The 14,150-nt window shown below is 47.2% G+C and overlaps 1 protein-coding gene across 3 annotated transcripts in view; it reads right to left on the bottom strand.

Annotated features, from left to right (window-relative positions):
- Positions 1–14,150, bottom strand: part of Slc13a3 (solute carrier family 13 member 3) — a 46,329-nt gene that overhangs the window by 24,373 nt on the left and 7,806 nt on the right. For 2 of the 3 annotated variants that reach the window (XM_035446536.1, XM_035446535.1), the window contains exons 3-6: positions 10,661–10,727; positions 6,677–6,681; positions 5,816–5,993; positions 2,281–2,406 (exon numbers count right to left, since the gene is read on the bottom strand). In XM_035446536.1, the coding sequence (XP_035302427.1) occupies positions 2,281–2,406; positions 5,816–5,993; positions 6,677–6,681; positions 10,661–10,727 (376 nt within the window). The remainder of the gene's footprint in view (positions 1–2,280; positions 2,407–5,815; positions 5,994–6,676; positions 6,682–10,660; positions 10,728–14,150) is intronic. The other variant, XM_035446537.1, reaches the window with a different exon arrangement.

Below are 14,150 nucleotides of genomic sequence, written 5' to 3'. Positions count from 1 at the left end.
GNACACACACACACACACACACACACACACACACACACGGGAAGAAACAAGTCAATGGAAACAAAAACACACACACACACACACACACTGAGAATTCAGGCCATGGTGAGGACATCACACACACACACACACACACACGCGATTCAATCACCGCTATTCAATCACTACACACACACACACACACACACGTCCAGAATCTGTTCTCGGTTCTAGAATACACACACACACACACACACACATTATTTATCGTGTTTGTTTGTTTTGTCACACACACACACACACACACACTCCTGTTGTCAGCTTGACAGGATTTAGGACACACACACACACACACACACAGAAACTGTCTTATATGTTAACTGAGGTACACACACACACACACACACACCTTGGACGTTCCCTGGGCAGGGAATTCTACACACACACACACACACACACAGCAGCTGGGCATACAGTCATCACTCTCACACACACACACACACACACACCCCTTGAACTGTGAGCTGAAATAAACCCACACACACACACACACACACACCTAGAGCCTTCAGAGGAGACTGGCACTGACACACACACACACACACACACTTAAACCTGACCATGTGGCTCTTAGACCACACACACACACACACACACACAATGTGGAAGAGTTTTGGTGCTTGGGGCACACACACACACACACACACACAAGATGAGTTTAATGAGCTATTCTGGTGACACACACACACACACACACACTAACAGGAATGCAGACAGGTTCAGAGGGACACACACACACACACACACACTGGAATAAGGGCTGTTTGTATGATATTTACACACACACACACACACACACGAGATGATGGCCTAATGTGCTCAGCAGAACACACACACACACACACACACGTTCAGGTTAGTCCTGAGACAGAAGCTCTAATTGGTAACAACAGCTTCGTCATGGAAGATAGCCTACTTCGGGGAGTGTCCACTGATCAGAGGATTGGCACACAGGGACTGACACAACCGTGATCTAAGGGGGACAGGCTACATCTCCAGCTGGCAGCAGAACTTGGCAGCATCCTTTGTATGGAGCTGGTTTGGAAGATATGAGAGATGCAAGACTTGGGTGGGTGGGTGGGTGGGGTCACGAAGGAGCTGAGGCCTGGTGATGTGTGGTTGGAGTTGTTACGAAGGGGTCCTGAGAGGCCCCAGTGCACAGCTGTGAAGGGGAAGCCTAAGTTGTGGTGAAGATTTAGGGATGTTGGAGATGACGAGACTATGGACCATCTCCCATGGGGCGGAGCTGTGCTAAGAGAGGAGCTGTGTGTACCTCAGTGGCAGGGCTGGAGGGTTGGGTCTGAGGGTTGGCCCCAGACATTTGTAGCCTAAAACATTGCAACATGAGCCCCAGGTGCCAGGCACGGAACTTCAGGGTTTGGTGTTTGCTTGCTGGGTTGTAGTTTGGGTTTGGTTTGGTTGTTCTTGGCTTTGCCCTGATGTCCACTTTGATCTTGGTAGATTACATGCAGGATTCCACGATGAACATATGTAAGTGTGAGGGCACTTTGGACTTTTCAGGTGTCAGGACTGTTAATGATTATAGGGACTTTAAAGTTGTCTGGATGTATTTTGTGTTATTATACAGTCATAACCCATAGGGCAAAAGGTAGAAGGTTACGGCTTAAAATCAATATGTTTGCTGTCAAGTTGACAAAGGGTGGGGTTGTGATGGTTAATGGTCGTCATTAATCTGACAGAATCTAGAATCACCTGGGACATGGACTGAAGAGATAACTGCCACACGCCACTTTGTGTTGTTTTGATTTTTGAGCCATATGTATGTGTTGTCTATACAAAAGGAACAAACATATTAACAACCCAGCCAGGCATGGTGGCTCACACCTTTAATCCCAGCACTCAGGAGAAAGAGGAAGGCAGATCTCTGAGTTCTAGGTCAGCCTGGTTCACAGAACAAGCAAAACCAAAAGAAAATAGAAAGGATCAATGGCTCCTGAAGAGTGCCACCTGAGGCCTTCAGGCCTCGACACATGTGTGAAAATGCATGTACCCCCAAATACATGCACACACACACACACACACACACACACACACACACACACGGCCATCTTAATAAGAAACCATAAACCTAAACACAAGAGAAGAGCACCTCAACACCATCACTGGTCCAAGCCCTCCCCGAAACCAGAGTCACCTTTTCTTTGTTCAAAGGCAAAGGATGGGACCCATCAGGGAAGCTTGGGCTTTTCCACCCTCCCTCTACAAGGTGGTCCCACATACCTCCAGCTCATTCCACCATAGAGGAAGGAGATCCAGAGCCAGCCAGCTAGCAGGAACAGCAGCATAAGAGGGAAGGCAAAGATGAACCAGGAGCCGAAATTCACCACATCGCACTGTGGAAAGAAACTGGAGAACAAAGGAAAATGAAGGCAGCCATCAGACAGAACCCTCGGGGTAGACGGGAGGCCTCCAGGGGGTCAGGGCAGAGGAAAGGGTCCTGGGAGTACAGGAAGAGAAGATTCCTTCCCCTCCACAGAAGGTACCTTTTCTTCTGTGGGGGCTTGGGTTCTGACTCAGTGGCACCAGTGTCCTGTGTGCCAGACAGTGAAGTGGGCAGGCTGCATCCTGACAAACTCAAGGTCCATAGGTCACCATTCACGAGGCAGCACACCCAGCCCCAATCTGAGCTTCACTTGTTTTTATGTGGTGTTTAAGTGTTGGCATCTCTTTCATATGTTTCTTGTGAATTTGACGGCAAACACACCATATGTTGGGCAGGACCAGGTGGCATATGTCTTTAATCCTAACATTAGGGAGGCAGAGGCAGGAGGATATCTGTGAGTTCAAGACCAGCCTGGTCTAAATCGTAAACTCTTGGCTGCCAGAGCTACATGGTGAGACCCTATCACAAACAAAAATGAAAACAAGCAAACAAAAATATGGTATTAGATTGGAAAGGAAATATGTTATAAAATACATTGGATGAAAGAATATGGACACATAACTACCAGCAGCCAGTTATAAATAAATAAACAAGACAGAGCAAAACACGAATAGTTACTGTCTGACAAATAAACAAAACCCAAGAAACTGAAGTGTGAGACCCTGAGAGGATTTCATCCTTGGTTTTCTTTATCCGATTTTTTATAATAAAAAATGTATGCCTTGTAATCAGGCAGATGAAAAAGCGTAATAGTTAAAAATGTATTAATATACTAGCAAATATGGGGCAAGTTGTATAAATTCCTAATATCAAAATAATACTGAAAGGAATGTAATAAAAATGTCCATAGTTGATTAAGTATACTACCCTAGATAGGATCATTTCTAGCCTTTAGAATATATATTTTCGGTAACATTTTATGATGATAAAAATCACTATAACAGTGTACAAACAGTATGACAAAAAATATTACATAGAAACATATGGTATGGACATACTCATAGAAAATACTAGAAGGAAGCCTGATGTCAGTGGGATTGAAGGTATTCCAAATTTTAAATTTTTCTGTATTTTCTTGAGTTTATAGCATGTGTGTTTCATCTTGTCACCAGAATAAACGAGGAAAATGTGTAAAGAGCAGCTAGCTCACCATAGCGATTCCAGCCTCCGGGGTTCATGTGGAGGCTCTGTGAGCCAGAGGGACTCCCCTGTCTCTGCCTTCCAGTGCCGGGACGACAGGTGTCCACATCTGTACTTTTACCTGGTGCTGATGATCTAACTGGGTCCTATTCTGCACCAATCTCAGGGACCTATTATGAAAACCTCTATGTCCTTCCTCCTTCCTGAAGATCGGCGTATTTTACTAAGGACAGCGTGAGCGGTGGCTCAACATGATGACACCCCAAGCTTCCTACTGCTTTCTTTGTCAGGCTGCAGCCCAGACCTGCTCCTGTGTCACAGCAGAAAGCCTTAGAAATCATCCACCCCCTTCTTGGCTTGTTTTTGTTGTCGTTTGGTTTGGTTTGGTTTGGTTTTTTGAGATAGGGTTTCTCTGTGTAGCAGCCTTGGCTGTCCTGGAACTCGATCTGTAGATCAGGCTGGCCTGGAACTCACAGAGATCCGCCTGCCTCTGCATCCCAAGTGCTGGGATTAAAGGCGTGCGCCATTACCACTCAGCTTTCTTATTCCTCGATGCCAAACACAGAACCTGACTGCAACCCAGAGCCTGTGGCTTCCTGTCTGTCTCTAAGAAGGGGCCCCATAGACCCACCCCCAATACCAATCACCCATAGGGAAAGCAAGAACCGGAAGGCTAAGCCCAGATCACCCCAGACCTGAAGCAGGACCATCTTAGCTTCAGGCTGTTTGGTTGCTGACAGAAAGCAGGAGGCACAGCCAGGCCTAGTGCCAATCAGGGAGATAGAAGGATGCCTAGAGTTTGTGCAAAAGCCAGTGCTTGGAATCCTGGGATCTGCAGATCACAAAGAATCTTGAAATAAGATTTGCAAAGCAGAGCCTGGACTATCAGAGTGAAGCCAAGCACAGGGGACCCCTGCTCTCCTGTTCTCAGGTCTGGGATCAGCCACCAGTGCCTAGAGACCCCTGTCTACTGGCAGCAGGACTCCCCTGCAGGAGCCAGCCCAGAGCTGGAAGCCTCCTCCAGGCTCATCCTTGCCTTGGGCCAACCCCTCCAGCTAGGAGCTGAGTTTTACATCCTGTCTCTCAGGATCTCACCGTCTTACTTCTTGGGAAGCTGAATGCTGGGGTTCCCATGCTATGCTTGTGACCCACTCCCCTCCCCCATTCTCTTCAAAAATCATTTGCTTGTTTGTTTTTGAGATGATGTCTTGCTAGTGTCAGACTCATGAGTTACAGTGATCTTCCGGCCTCAGCCTGTGTGTGTGTGTGTGTGTGGGAGGCATCCCCACCAGCTCTCCTTGGTCTTATAGCTAGCTCCCTGATACTCCCAAGAGCTTCTGCTCTTGCTGAAATACTCTTTCAGCCTTCATAGCTCACATTCTCCCTCTAGGGCTCTTTTCAGATGGCATCTCAGAAAACAGATGGCCCTGACTGACCTGTCACCATGGGGCACTGGTTTTGTCACTCCTGTACCCCCTGCCACATTTTATTTTTATGTCATGTATAGCATATAATCATTTGATTTTTTTGTTTTGTTTTGTGTTTTTGAGACAGGGTCTCAAGCAGCCCAGGCTGACCTCAGACTCCATAAGGATGACCTTCAACCTTTGACCCTCCCAGAATATTAGAAGAGAAGACAAGCCTTGCCACCTAATATTCATTTGCTTTTTGCCCATTGTCTGTCTTTTTCCCAGAATGGAGGATCCCCAAAAGTGAGATTTGATGATACTGGGTATTTTTGTTTTGTTGTTTTTGTTTTTTGTTTTGTGAGACAGGGTTTCTCTGTGTAGCTTTGGCGCCTATCCTGGCACTCGCTCTGGAGACCAGGCTGGCCTCGAACTCACAGATATCTGCCTGCCTCTGCCTCCGAGTGCTGGGATTAAAGGCATGTGACACCAACGCCCGGCGACACTGAGTATTTCTGTGTCCCCAGAGCTAGGCCAAGAAAGTCATTTGATATCCATCCTTTGCTGGGAAAAAAGTGGAAGAAGAGAAGGACGAACCCTTGGCCTACAGCACGCGTGGAGGCCTGATGTCAATGCTGAGTGTCCCCCCAATCACTCTCCACCTCAATGAATCCCCAAGGATCTATCTATCTGTCTCTACCTCCCCAGAGCTTGATTACAGGCATGTACCACCATATCCCATGGTTCTGGGGATCCAAACTCAGGTCCTCATGCTTGCACAGCAAACACTTTTCCCAGTGAGCCATCTCCTCAGCCCCACACTTACCTCTTGAGCTGGCCAAGCAGGATGAGGTTGGGGGCTGTTCCTGTGAGGGTGGCGGTGCCCCCAATACTGGCTGAGTAGGGGATGGAGATGAGGAAGCCCTTCCAGATATTTCTGCGATATTCCTCCTCCTTGGAGTCACCAGGCAGCTCCAGTGGGGCCTCTGCCTCCTCAGGGTGGCCTCTGTGGGAAAGGATCCAGAGAGAGGCAGTTCAGGGCAGTCAAAAGCCCTGGCCCCAGAGGGAGCCAGCCACCCTATGCTCCGCTTGCTGCATCAGGGCTCTCTCTAGAGTCAAAACTGCCATGGACCCTGAAAGCCTTCAGCTCAGATACTCTGTTCACAGAATTTACCCCAAGGAAACAATGAGATAAACGTCACAGTTGGCAGCAGGATGCACCACAGCACTAAATATCATTTTACCCAAAAGCAACCTCAGTGTCCATCCAAGGGGGATCAGCTGCAAGCTGAGCTGAGTCTCTTTCTGGATGGGATGCCTATACAGCTGTTAAAATGTGTCATTTTGGGGCCAGTGAGATGATGGCTCAGCAGGCAGAGGCCCCAGGAGCTTACATGGTGGAAGGAGAGAAAAGACTCCTACAAGGCGTTCTCTGGCCTCATGCATACATGCACACAGACTCAGACAAAATTCAGATTTAAGAATCTAATTAAATGGGTGACTTGAGAGGCGTCTGTTGAGTTAGGTGTCTGCATCAGGAACCACACGAGGGGCTGCAGCTTTTTGCTGTTACGAATACTCCTGTGAAGCCATGTCTCGTGGATGCACCAGTGTTCTGGTCTCCAGTGGGATACACAAGTCTTCTTCCACTCCTTTCCCCAGGAATGGAATGGCAGTGTTCTCCCACTTTTACTGCTTCTCTGAATTTTCTGTATTGTTTTCCTTGTTCAGTTTTCAGAAAGAATGAAACAAAGTTACCAATTGTCTCTTTGAGACACTACGAAGAAGCCAGAGGTAGCATGGCCTGCGATTCCAGTACTCTGGAGACTGAGGTTGGAAGATCCTGAGTTTGAGGCTACATAGTGAGAACCCTCTGTCTCAAAACCGGGGATTTGCATTTGGCTGGACAGGCTCACCAGTTAGCCTCAGGAGTTATCTTGTGTCTGCTCCCCAGTTCTGGGGTGATAGGTGTGCTCTGCCATGCCTGACTTTTAATCACTTGGGTTCTGGGGATTTGAACTCAGATCCTCAGGCTTGCATGAGAAGCGCTTTACAGACTAAGCTACCTCCCATCGCTTAAAGAGGCTGCTTTCTGTCTCTGGCTGCTATAGAGTGCTTAGATGTGGCTAGAGTTAGGAATTGCATGCACAGGACCTAAGCTGGGTATGCTGACCATCTTGACTAAAGCAATCAGTTCACTGCATACACATGTCTCAAAACACCTTGATGTTTGTCAGTTATTCCTCAACAAGTCAGGAAAAAGACAAAGGAATAAAGATTTTTAAAAAAGATATTGCATGGTCCAACAGTCTTGCACAAAGCCCTGGGTAAGGTCTCTAACACGAGAATGACAGTGAGGTAATCTCCCCTGTGTAACTAAGCAGTTTCCAAAACATATATTTGAAGTTTTATTTTCAAAAGTAAAATTGATTGATTACAAGAGGACCTGAGTTTGATCCCTTGGACCCACATGGCAGTAGGAGAGAACTGACTCCTGCAAGTTAAGTTGTTCTCTGACCTGCACACACACATGAACTGTGTCTGTGAACACACACACACACACACACACACACACACACACACACACACACGAGAGAGAGAGAGAGAGAGAGAGAGAGAGAGAGAGAGACAGACAGAGACACAGAGAGACATAGAGACAGAGAGACAGAGAGAGAGGCAACCATGGAATGGGCAGAAGGCTAACTCCAAGGCTGGGGTGGGGGAGTTGTTGCTTTCCTCTTGAAAGGAGGGACCCAGGAGAATAGACCATGAATGTGCCCGTGTGTGCATGTGTGCCTATATCTGCACGTATGTCTGTGGAAGCCAGAAGTCAACTTTGAGCATCATCTTCAGGTGTCATCCACCATTTTTGAGCGGCATCTCTTGTTGGCCTGAGCTCACCAAGGAGTCTAGGCTAACTGAAATCTAGTCTAGGAATCTCCCTGTGGCCACCATGCTCGGCATTTCCTTCCTTCCTTCCTTCCTTCCTTCCTTCCTTCCTTCCTTCCTTCCTTCCTCCCTCCCTCCTTCCCTCCCTCCCTCCTTCCTTTCTTCTTTTCTTCCTACACAGATTCTGGAATCAAGCTCATCTTAGTGTTTATGAGACAAACACTTTACTAACAGCTACTTCCCAGCCCCATGGCTGTGTTTTATTTAATTTTGTTTTTATGTGTATTGGTATGAAAGTGTCAGATCCCCTGGAACTGGAGTTACAGACAGTTGTGAGCTGCCATGTGGGTGCTGGGAATTAAACCCATGTCTTGTGGAAGAGCAGCCAGTGATCTTAACCTCTGAGCCATCTCTCCAGCCACCCATGGCTGCCTTTTAGTTTGATATAATTAAAAGTATTGAGGTAGTGAGTGGGGCGTTGGTGGTGCATGCCTTTAATCCCAGCTCTTGGGAGGCAGAGGCAGGCGGATCTCTGTGAGTTCTAGGTGAGCCTGGTCTATAGAGAGAGTTCCAGGACAGGCTCCAAAGCTATACAGAGAAACCCTGTCCCTAAAAGCCCCCCTGCAAATAAAAAGTTTTGAGATAGTGTCTTGCTATGAACCCAGGCTAGCCTCCAACTCTCCATCCTTCCTCAGTCTCCAAAGGGCTGTAATTACAGGGGTGTGTGTGTGTGTGTGTGTGTGTGTGTGTGTGTGTGTGTTTACACCTGGCTACTGGTTGCTTTTTAAAAAGCAGGGCCTCACCTAAGCCACAGTGGTGAAGGGAAGAAACCTGGACCCTGGACCAGCTGGAGAGAACTTGGATATTTGTCATTGTTTAGGGGGTTGGGTACAAGTTGTTATTGGTAATGGTCAAGTAAAAAAGCTAAACAAAGGAGATTAGATTCAGAATTCTTGTTTAGAAATATATATATATATATATATATATATATATATGTTTTAGGATATAATGATAGATTATTGAATCTATTCTGAAAAGAAAAAAGGGGAATATAGAAAAAAAGATAAAAAGATAGATCATTTGAATCCACTTTTAAATAAAAAAAAGCAACTACTGGGTTTTTTTGGGGGGGGGTTGAGACAGGGTTTCTCTGTGTAGCTTTGGAGCCTATCCTGGCACTCACTCTGGAGACCAGGCTGGCCTCGAACTCACAGCGATCCACCTGCCTCTGCCTCCGGAGTGCTGGGATTAAAGGTGCGTGCCACCAACACCCAGCTGCAACTACTAGTTTTCAATATTTTTCATTGGCTTTGATTTTTTTGTACACTGATACAGAGTTGGGATTATTTTTGTTAAAATATACTGTACACACATGTCTAACTTGTTCAAGGTATTGTACCTGTGTAACTCATTTAACAATGTAATACAAATTTTTAGCCCTTGAAAGTTACTATTACCAACTATTTAGGATAATAAGGAAATGCGGGCTAGCAATTAGTCACCTATTACAATCAAACGTGTAGTCATAGTGAGTAAGTTTTCAAGATCAAACATATATTTTAGATAGACAGGCTGTCTTCAAACACTACAGAGATCTGTAGAATGTAGCATTTAAGATGTTTTAATCACATGGATTCTTTTCTTTTTTTATGACAATGAGTCATGGCTGCTCCTGGCAGCACCAATCTGCTTTGGAGAAAATGATGGGCATCGAAAAAACTCCACATGGAGTTTACTTTCTTTGTGGCAAAAGTTATCCTCGGGCAAGAAAGTGCTCTTGCCTCAACTGCTGACAGGATGTTGTCCAAAGTGGACAAGCAGGACACAAAAGAAAGGACTGCTAAAACTTACCAAGACAAGGTAGGACAGCCCTTCAGAATATCCTGCTTCACAGAAAAGTCTGTCAGATATGCTAGGCCTGTAGGCTGAAGATGGAGGCCCCACATTGCAGAGGAACCTTGGCTGACTGTCCAGGCAGCCAGCTGTTTCTGTCATTTCTCACGTTTTGGGAGTCGCTTACTTGTACTTCCTGCTTACTCAAGTAATATTTTTTTTCTGGTCTCTGATGGAGTTGAAGACTTCATAGTTACAATTTTCCTTGTTATCAGATTCAGATAAGAAATCTACTAAAGAGACATAAAGTGTATTAAGGTTGAGAGACATAAAAAGATAGTTTTGGTAATGCAAGTTAAAATAGAAAGTGAATTAGGTACAACCTTTTGGACTCACCAAGATAGGATAGACATGGAGTAATTTCTCTGAATTTGTCAATTGTTAATGGACTAGACATTGCCGATGTATTTATTGCCTGTATATATTGTATGTAGTTATTGTATTTATTGTATATAGTTTTTCTTATATTAGTTGTAACCTTTTTATTTTTAGACAAAAAAGGGGAAATGTGATGATATCTTGTTTATAGTCTAACAAATAAAGCTTGCCTGAAGATCAGAGGGCGGAGCTAGCCACTAGCTAACCATAGAGGCCTGGAGGTCTGTATAGACAGACAGGAAGTGAGATGGCTGGGCAGAGAGAGGAATATGGGTGAGAAGAGACAGGAGCTCACTCTCTTTTCAGTCTGAGGATTTCGGAGAGGAAAGAGCTCCAATGGCTGGCTGCTCTGCTTCTCTGATCTTTCAGCTTTCACTCCCCAATATCTGACTCCAGGTTTTTATTATTGAGACCTTTAGAACCTGTGTTACATATGGTGTAGCACCCAGGCCTTGTCAGTCACCCCTGTGAATCAGGCTTGGGAGTCCCCAGGAATGTGGTCAGAGCTTACCCTTCTGAACTGGCCAGAAACTGCATCTCCGTGGGCACTGTTCGCAGTCCATTTCCCCGCACAGCAGCTGGGAGGAAAGGACAGGCTCATTAGTGACTGCCGAGGGGGCTAACTGGAAGTTTAGTCAGTGCAGACAGTCAGGAACGAGATTTTACCACCAAGATGGTGTGCTGTTCACTGAAGAAAAAAAAATGAGGCAGGCCAAGAGACAGCAGGGGAGAGGGAGAGAGGGGAATAAAGGTCAGTGCTCTGCATTCCACACCCTGACCCAGCATCTATGTTTGGAGCTGGCCCCACTGCCAGGCTGACTAACTGACAACCCCTAACTCAAACTGAGGCTGACCTGAGAGGCCATTGCCAAAGGTTACCTAGGAAAGATGAGCAATGTGAGCGATGGGCTCCATTCAATCCATCCATCCATTCATCCATCCACCCATCCATCCATCCATCCATCCATCCATCCATTCATCCATTCATCCAAAACACAGCCACTGAGCACAGACTATGTACTTGGGGTACCCAGTTCACAACACAGAACAAGGTCCCTGCTGCAGTGGAGGCTATGTTCTAGAACAGAAGAAGACAAGGAAATGATGATGATGATGATTTCAGGCAGTGATGTATGTTATTGAAGAAATGAAACCAGGCTAGGAAAGAGAAAGTGACAGTCAAGTGCCACAGATGGCATGTCACTGTGAGCTGATGACATTCGGTAACGTCTGCAGGATGACAGTGGCCAGTCCTATGAAGTTCCATGGAAAAAGGCTCCAGGAAATAGGAATATCAAATGCAGAGGCCCTGTGGTAGGAGAAGCTGGCAGAGCTGAGGAAGCCTGGCTACAGGTGGGGTTTTTCATCAGCTCCCCAATAAATGACACAGTGACTTATTATTAATTATAGATGCTTGGCCTATAGCTTAGACTTGTTGCTAACTAGCTCTTACAACTTAAATTAACCCATATTTATTAATTTACATGCTGCCACGTTGTCTGTGACTTGTTACCTCATCTTCTATACATCTTGCTTCCTCTGTGGACTCCGCCCTTCTTCTTCCCAGAATTCTCAGTCTAACTCTGACACTTAACTTCTTCCTGCCTAGATACTGGCTTAGCTTTTTATTAAACCACTGAGAGCAATATATCTTCACAGTATACAAAAAGATTGTTCCAGGACATCTGGCATCCTGGGACAGCAGTGAGTCAGGAAGAGTTAAAGGGGTGTGGAAAGCCAAAGGTGACAGAAGTCCTCTGTAGGATGTAGCCCGAGAGGGAAGATTTGGAGTCATGTTTTCCGGATATCTCTAGGTTTGGATGGATTCCAGGGAGCCGGCTGTCCAGGTTCAGTAAGAGGATGGTGGCTGGGCGACACTAGTGATCACAGACACTGAGGTTGTGTAAGGTGTGTGTGTGTGTGTGTGTGTGTGTGTGTGTGTGTGTGTGTGTGTCTTCTTTACAAATCAAGACCTCACTGCTACTGGGAGCATGGGGCTGGGACTCAGGTACACGAATTTTATGAAATTGACCCAGCACACAATCTCTTAGAGCCTCTGCTGTGTCCAGCACTGAGTGATGAGACACGGAGAGGCTTGTCACACGGGTACTGCCTTCCAGCACAAGGTAAATAAACAGAATATGTAATGTGGGTGGGCGTCACAGAAAACAGCACAGGAAAGAGAATGAGACATCACCTTCAAGAATCTGACTGACAGGAAACCTAGATGGGAGGGATGTCTGTCATCTCTTAGAGACGTGCAGGAGATGAGCACAGGGCAAGCGGTGCAAATTCCAGGGGTGGTGAAGAGAAATTGCAAGGGTCCTGAGACCAGAAGGTGAGACATGTCATAGGAGGCCTGCGGGGCTGGAGGCTCTCTCTCTCTCTCTCTCTCTCTCTCTCTCTCTCTCTCTCTCTCTCTCTTTCCTTCTCTCTCTCCCTCTCTCTCTGTGTCTGTCTCTCTGTGTGTGTCTCTCTCTCTGTCTGTCTCTCTCTGTGTGTCTCTCTCTGTGTCTCTATCTCTCTCTCTCATGCACACACACACACACATGCATACCCACTTACCATTTGATTTTCTTTTTACACATAGGGATTTCTTTCTAGACATAGTCCACACGGTCAGCCCTAAGCACTGGGGGGGAAGAGTTCACACAGTCAGCCCCGTGCACTGTGGGGAAGGGTCTACACAGCCCTGTGCACTGTGGGGAAAGGTCTACACAGTCAGCCCTGTGCACTGGGAGGAAGAGTCCACACAGTCAGCCCTGTGCACTGTGGGGAAGGGTCTGGACTTCTGCTTTGGCCTCTCTCAATGTCACCACTAGCCTGGGGGACACCTTTCCTTGCTCCTTTGTCTTGATGGCACCAAAGGAGAACAAGACTCTATGGTGGCTGATGGCATCATTCCTGCCGTGCCCTGGAGTGTCCCCTCCCTGCTGAGCACAGCAAGGGTCTCAGGTGAAAGGCCAGGTCCACTCCCCCTAGCAGCTCACAGCTAGGGCAATGGGACACATGTCCACAGGCAGTGCACGAGGCCAGGGCCCAAGGCACTGAAGCAGTAAGCAAATGCCTATTAATAGCACACAGATGCTGGGGGTGGAGTGGAGAGGGTGGGAGTGGAGGTGTCACTCCCCAGGGGATGACCTGTGACCCAGTGACCCCTGGTCCTCACCTAGCTTGTCCTGTATCTTTCCCATTGCACCCCATGTATCCGGGACAGCATCAGACATTGGCAGAGCTTGCCAGTACCTGGGGCAGAAACCCCAGCCCTGGGGACTGCCGTGGGCGTGAGTCCCACCCAGGGTGTCGGCAGGGGCTCTGTAGTGAGCAGGGCCTAGGCAGTTTTGTCAAAGTACACAGGAGATTCTTTTGGGTAGTCAGGGTTGAGACCAACAGGTCTGTAGTCACAAAAGGGAAACTGAGACCTGCAGTGTCTGCCCAGACTCTGGTGGTGGGCATGTACACCCATGTGGGTCTCATGCAAAACCTGGCTACTCACTGCCCACATCAGTGTTGGGGAGCCCCATATGAGACTGTATGTGATTCCACGAGGCATAAGGGGCTTGGAGTGTGCATCTGGGGGTGGAGTGGGTGGGGTGGGGGTGCACCTGTGGGTAGGGGTAGTGTGTGCCTTTGTGGGTAGGGTAGGGTTGGGGTGCACCTGTGGGTGGGGGTGGGGGTGGGGGTTTGTATTGATGTTAGAATGTTCTATACTGGGTACTTGTTTTGATGATGACAGTGGTGATGAAAATGAAGGGGAAGTTGAAAAAACAGGAAAACCAAGGCAGGTGTTCCTTGTTTGCCATTTACTCTGCCTGTCCCATGGCATTCCTGTGACCCAAGTGGCTTTAGAGACTGAATGGAAACAGGCCTGTGGGTAAAGTCTCTAGGAAGCCTTTGCTGGGTCCTGAAGATGAGACGAGGGTCAGCCTGGAGCTTGGCGCTAGGCAAGGGCTACATAGGCAACAGACCTTGAGCGTACACTGCATGGGAGGGCTGGGACC

The sequence above is a fragment of the Cricetulus griseus genome, chromosome 6, assembly GCF_003668045.3.
Source record: "Cricetulus griseus strain 17A/GY chromosome 6, alternate assembly CriGri-PICRH-1.0, whole genome shotgun sequence".
NCBI classification, from domain to species: domain Eukaryota; kingdom Metazoa; phylum Chordata; class Mammalia; order Rodentia; family Cricetidae; genus Cricetulus; species Cricetulus griseus.
The sequence above is the reverse complement of the archived record's forward strand: the minus strand, read 5'-3'. Positions and strand labels throughout refer to the sequence as shown.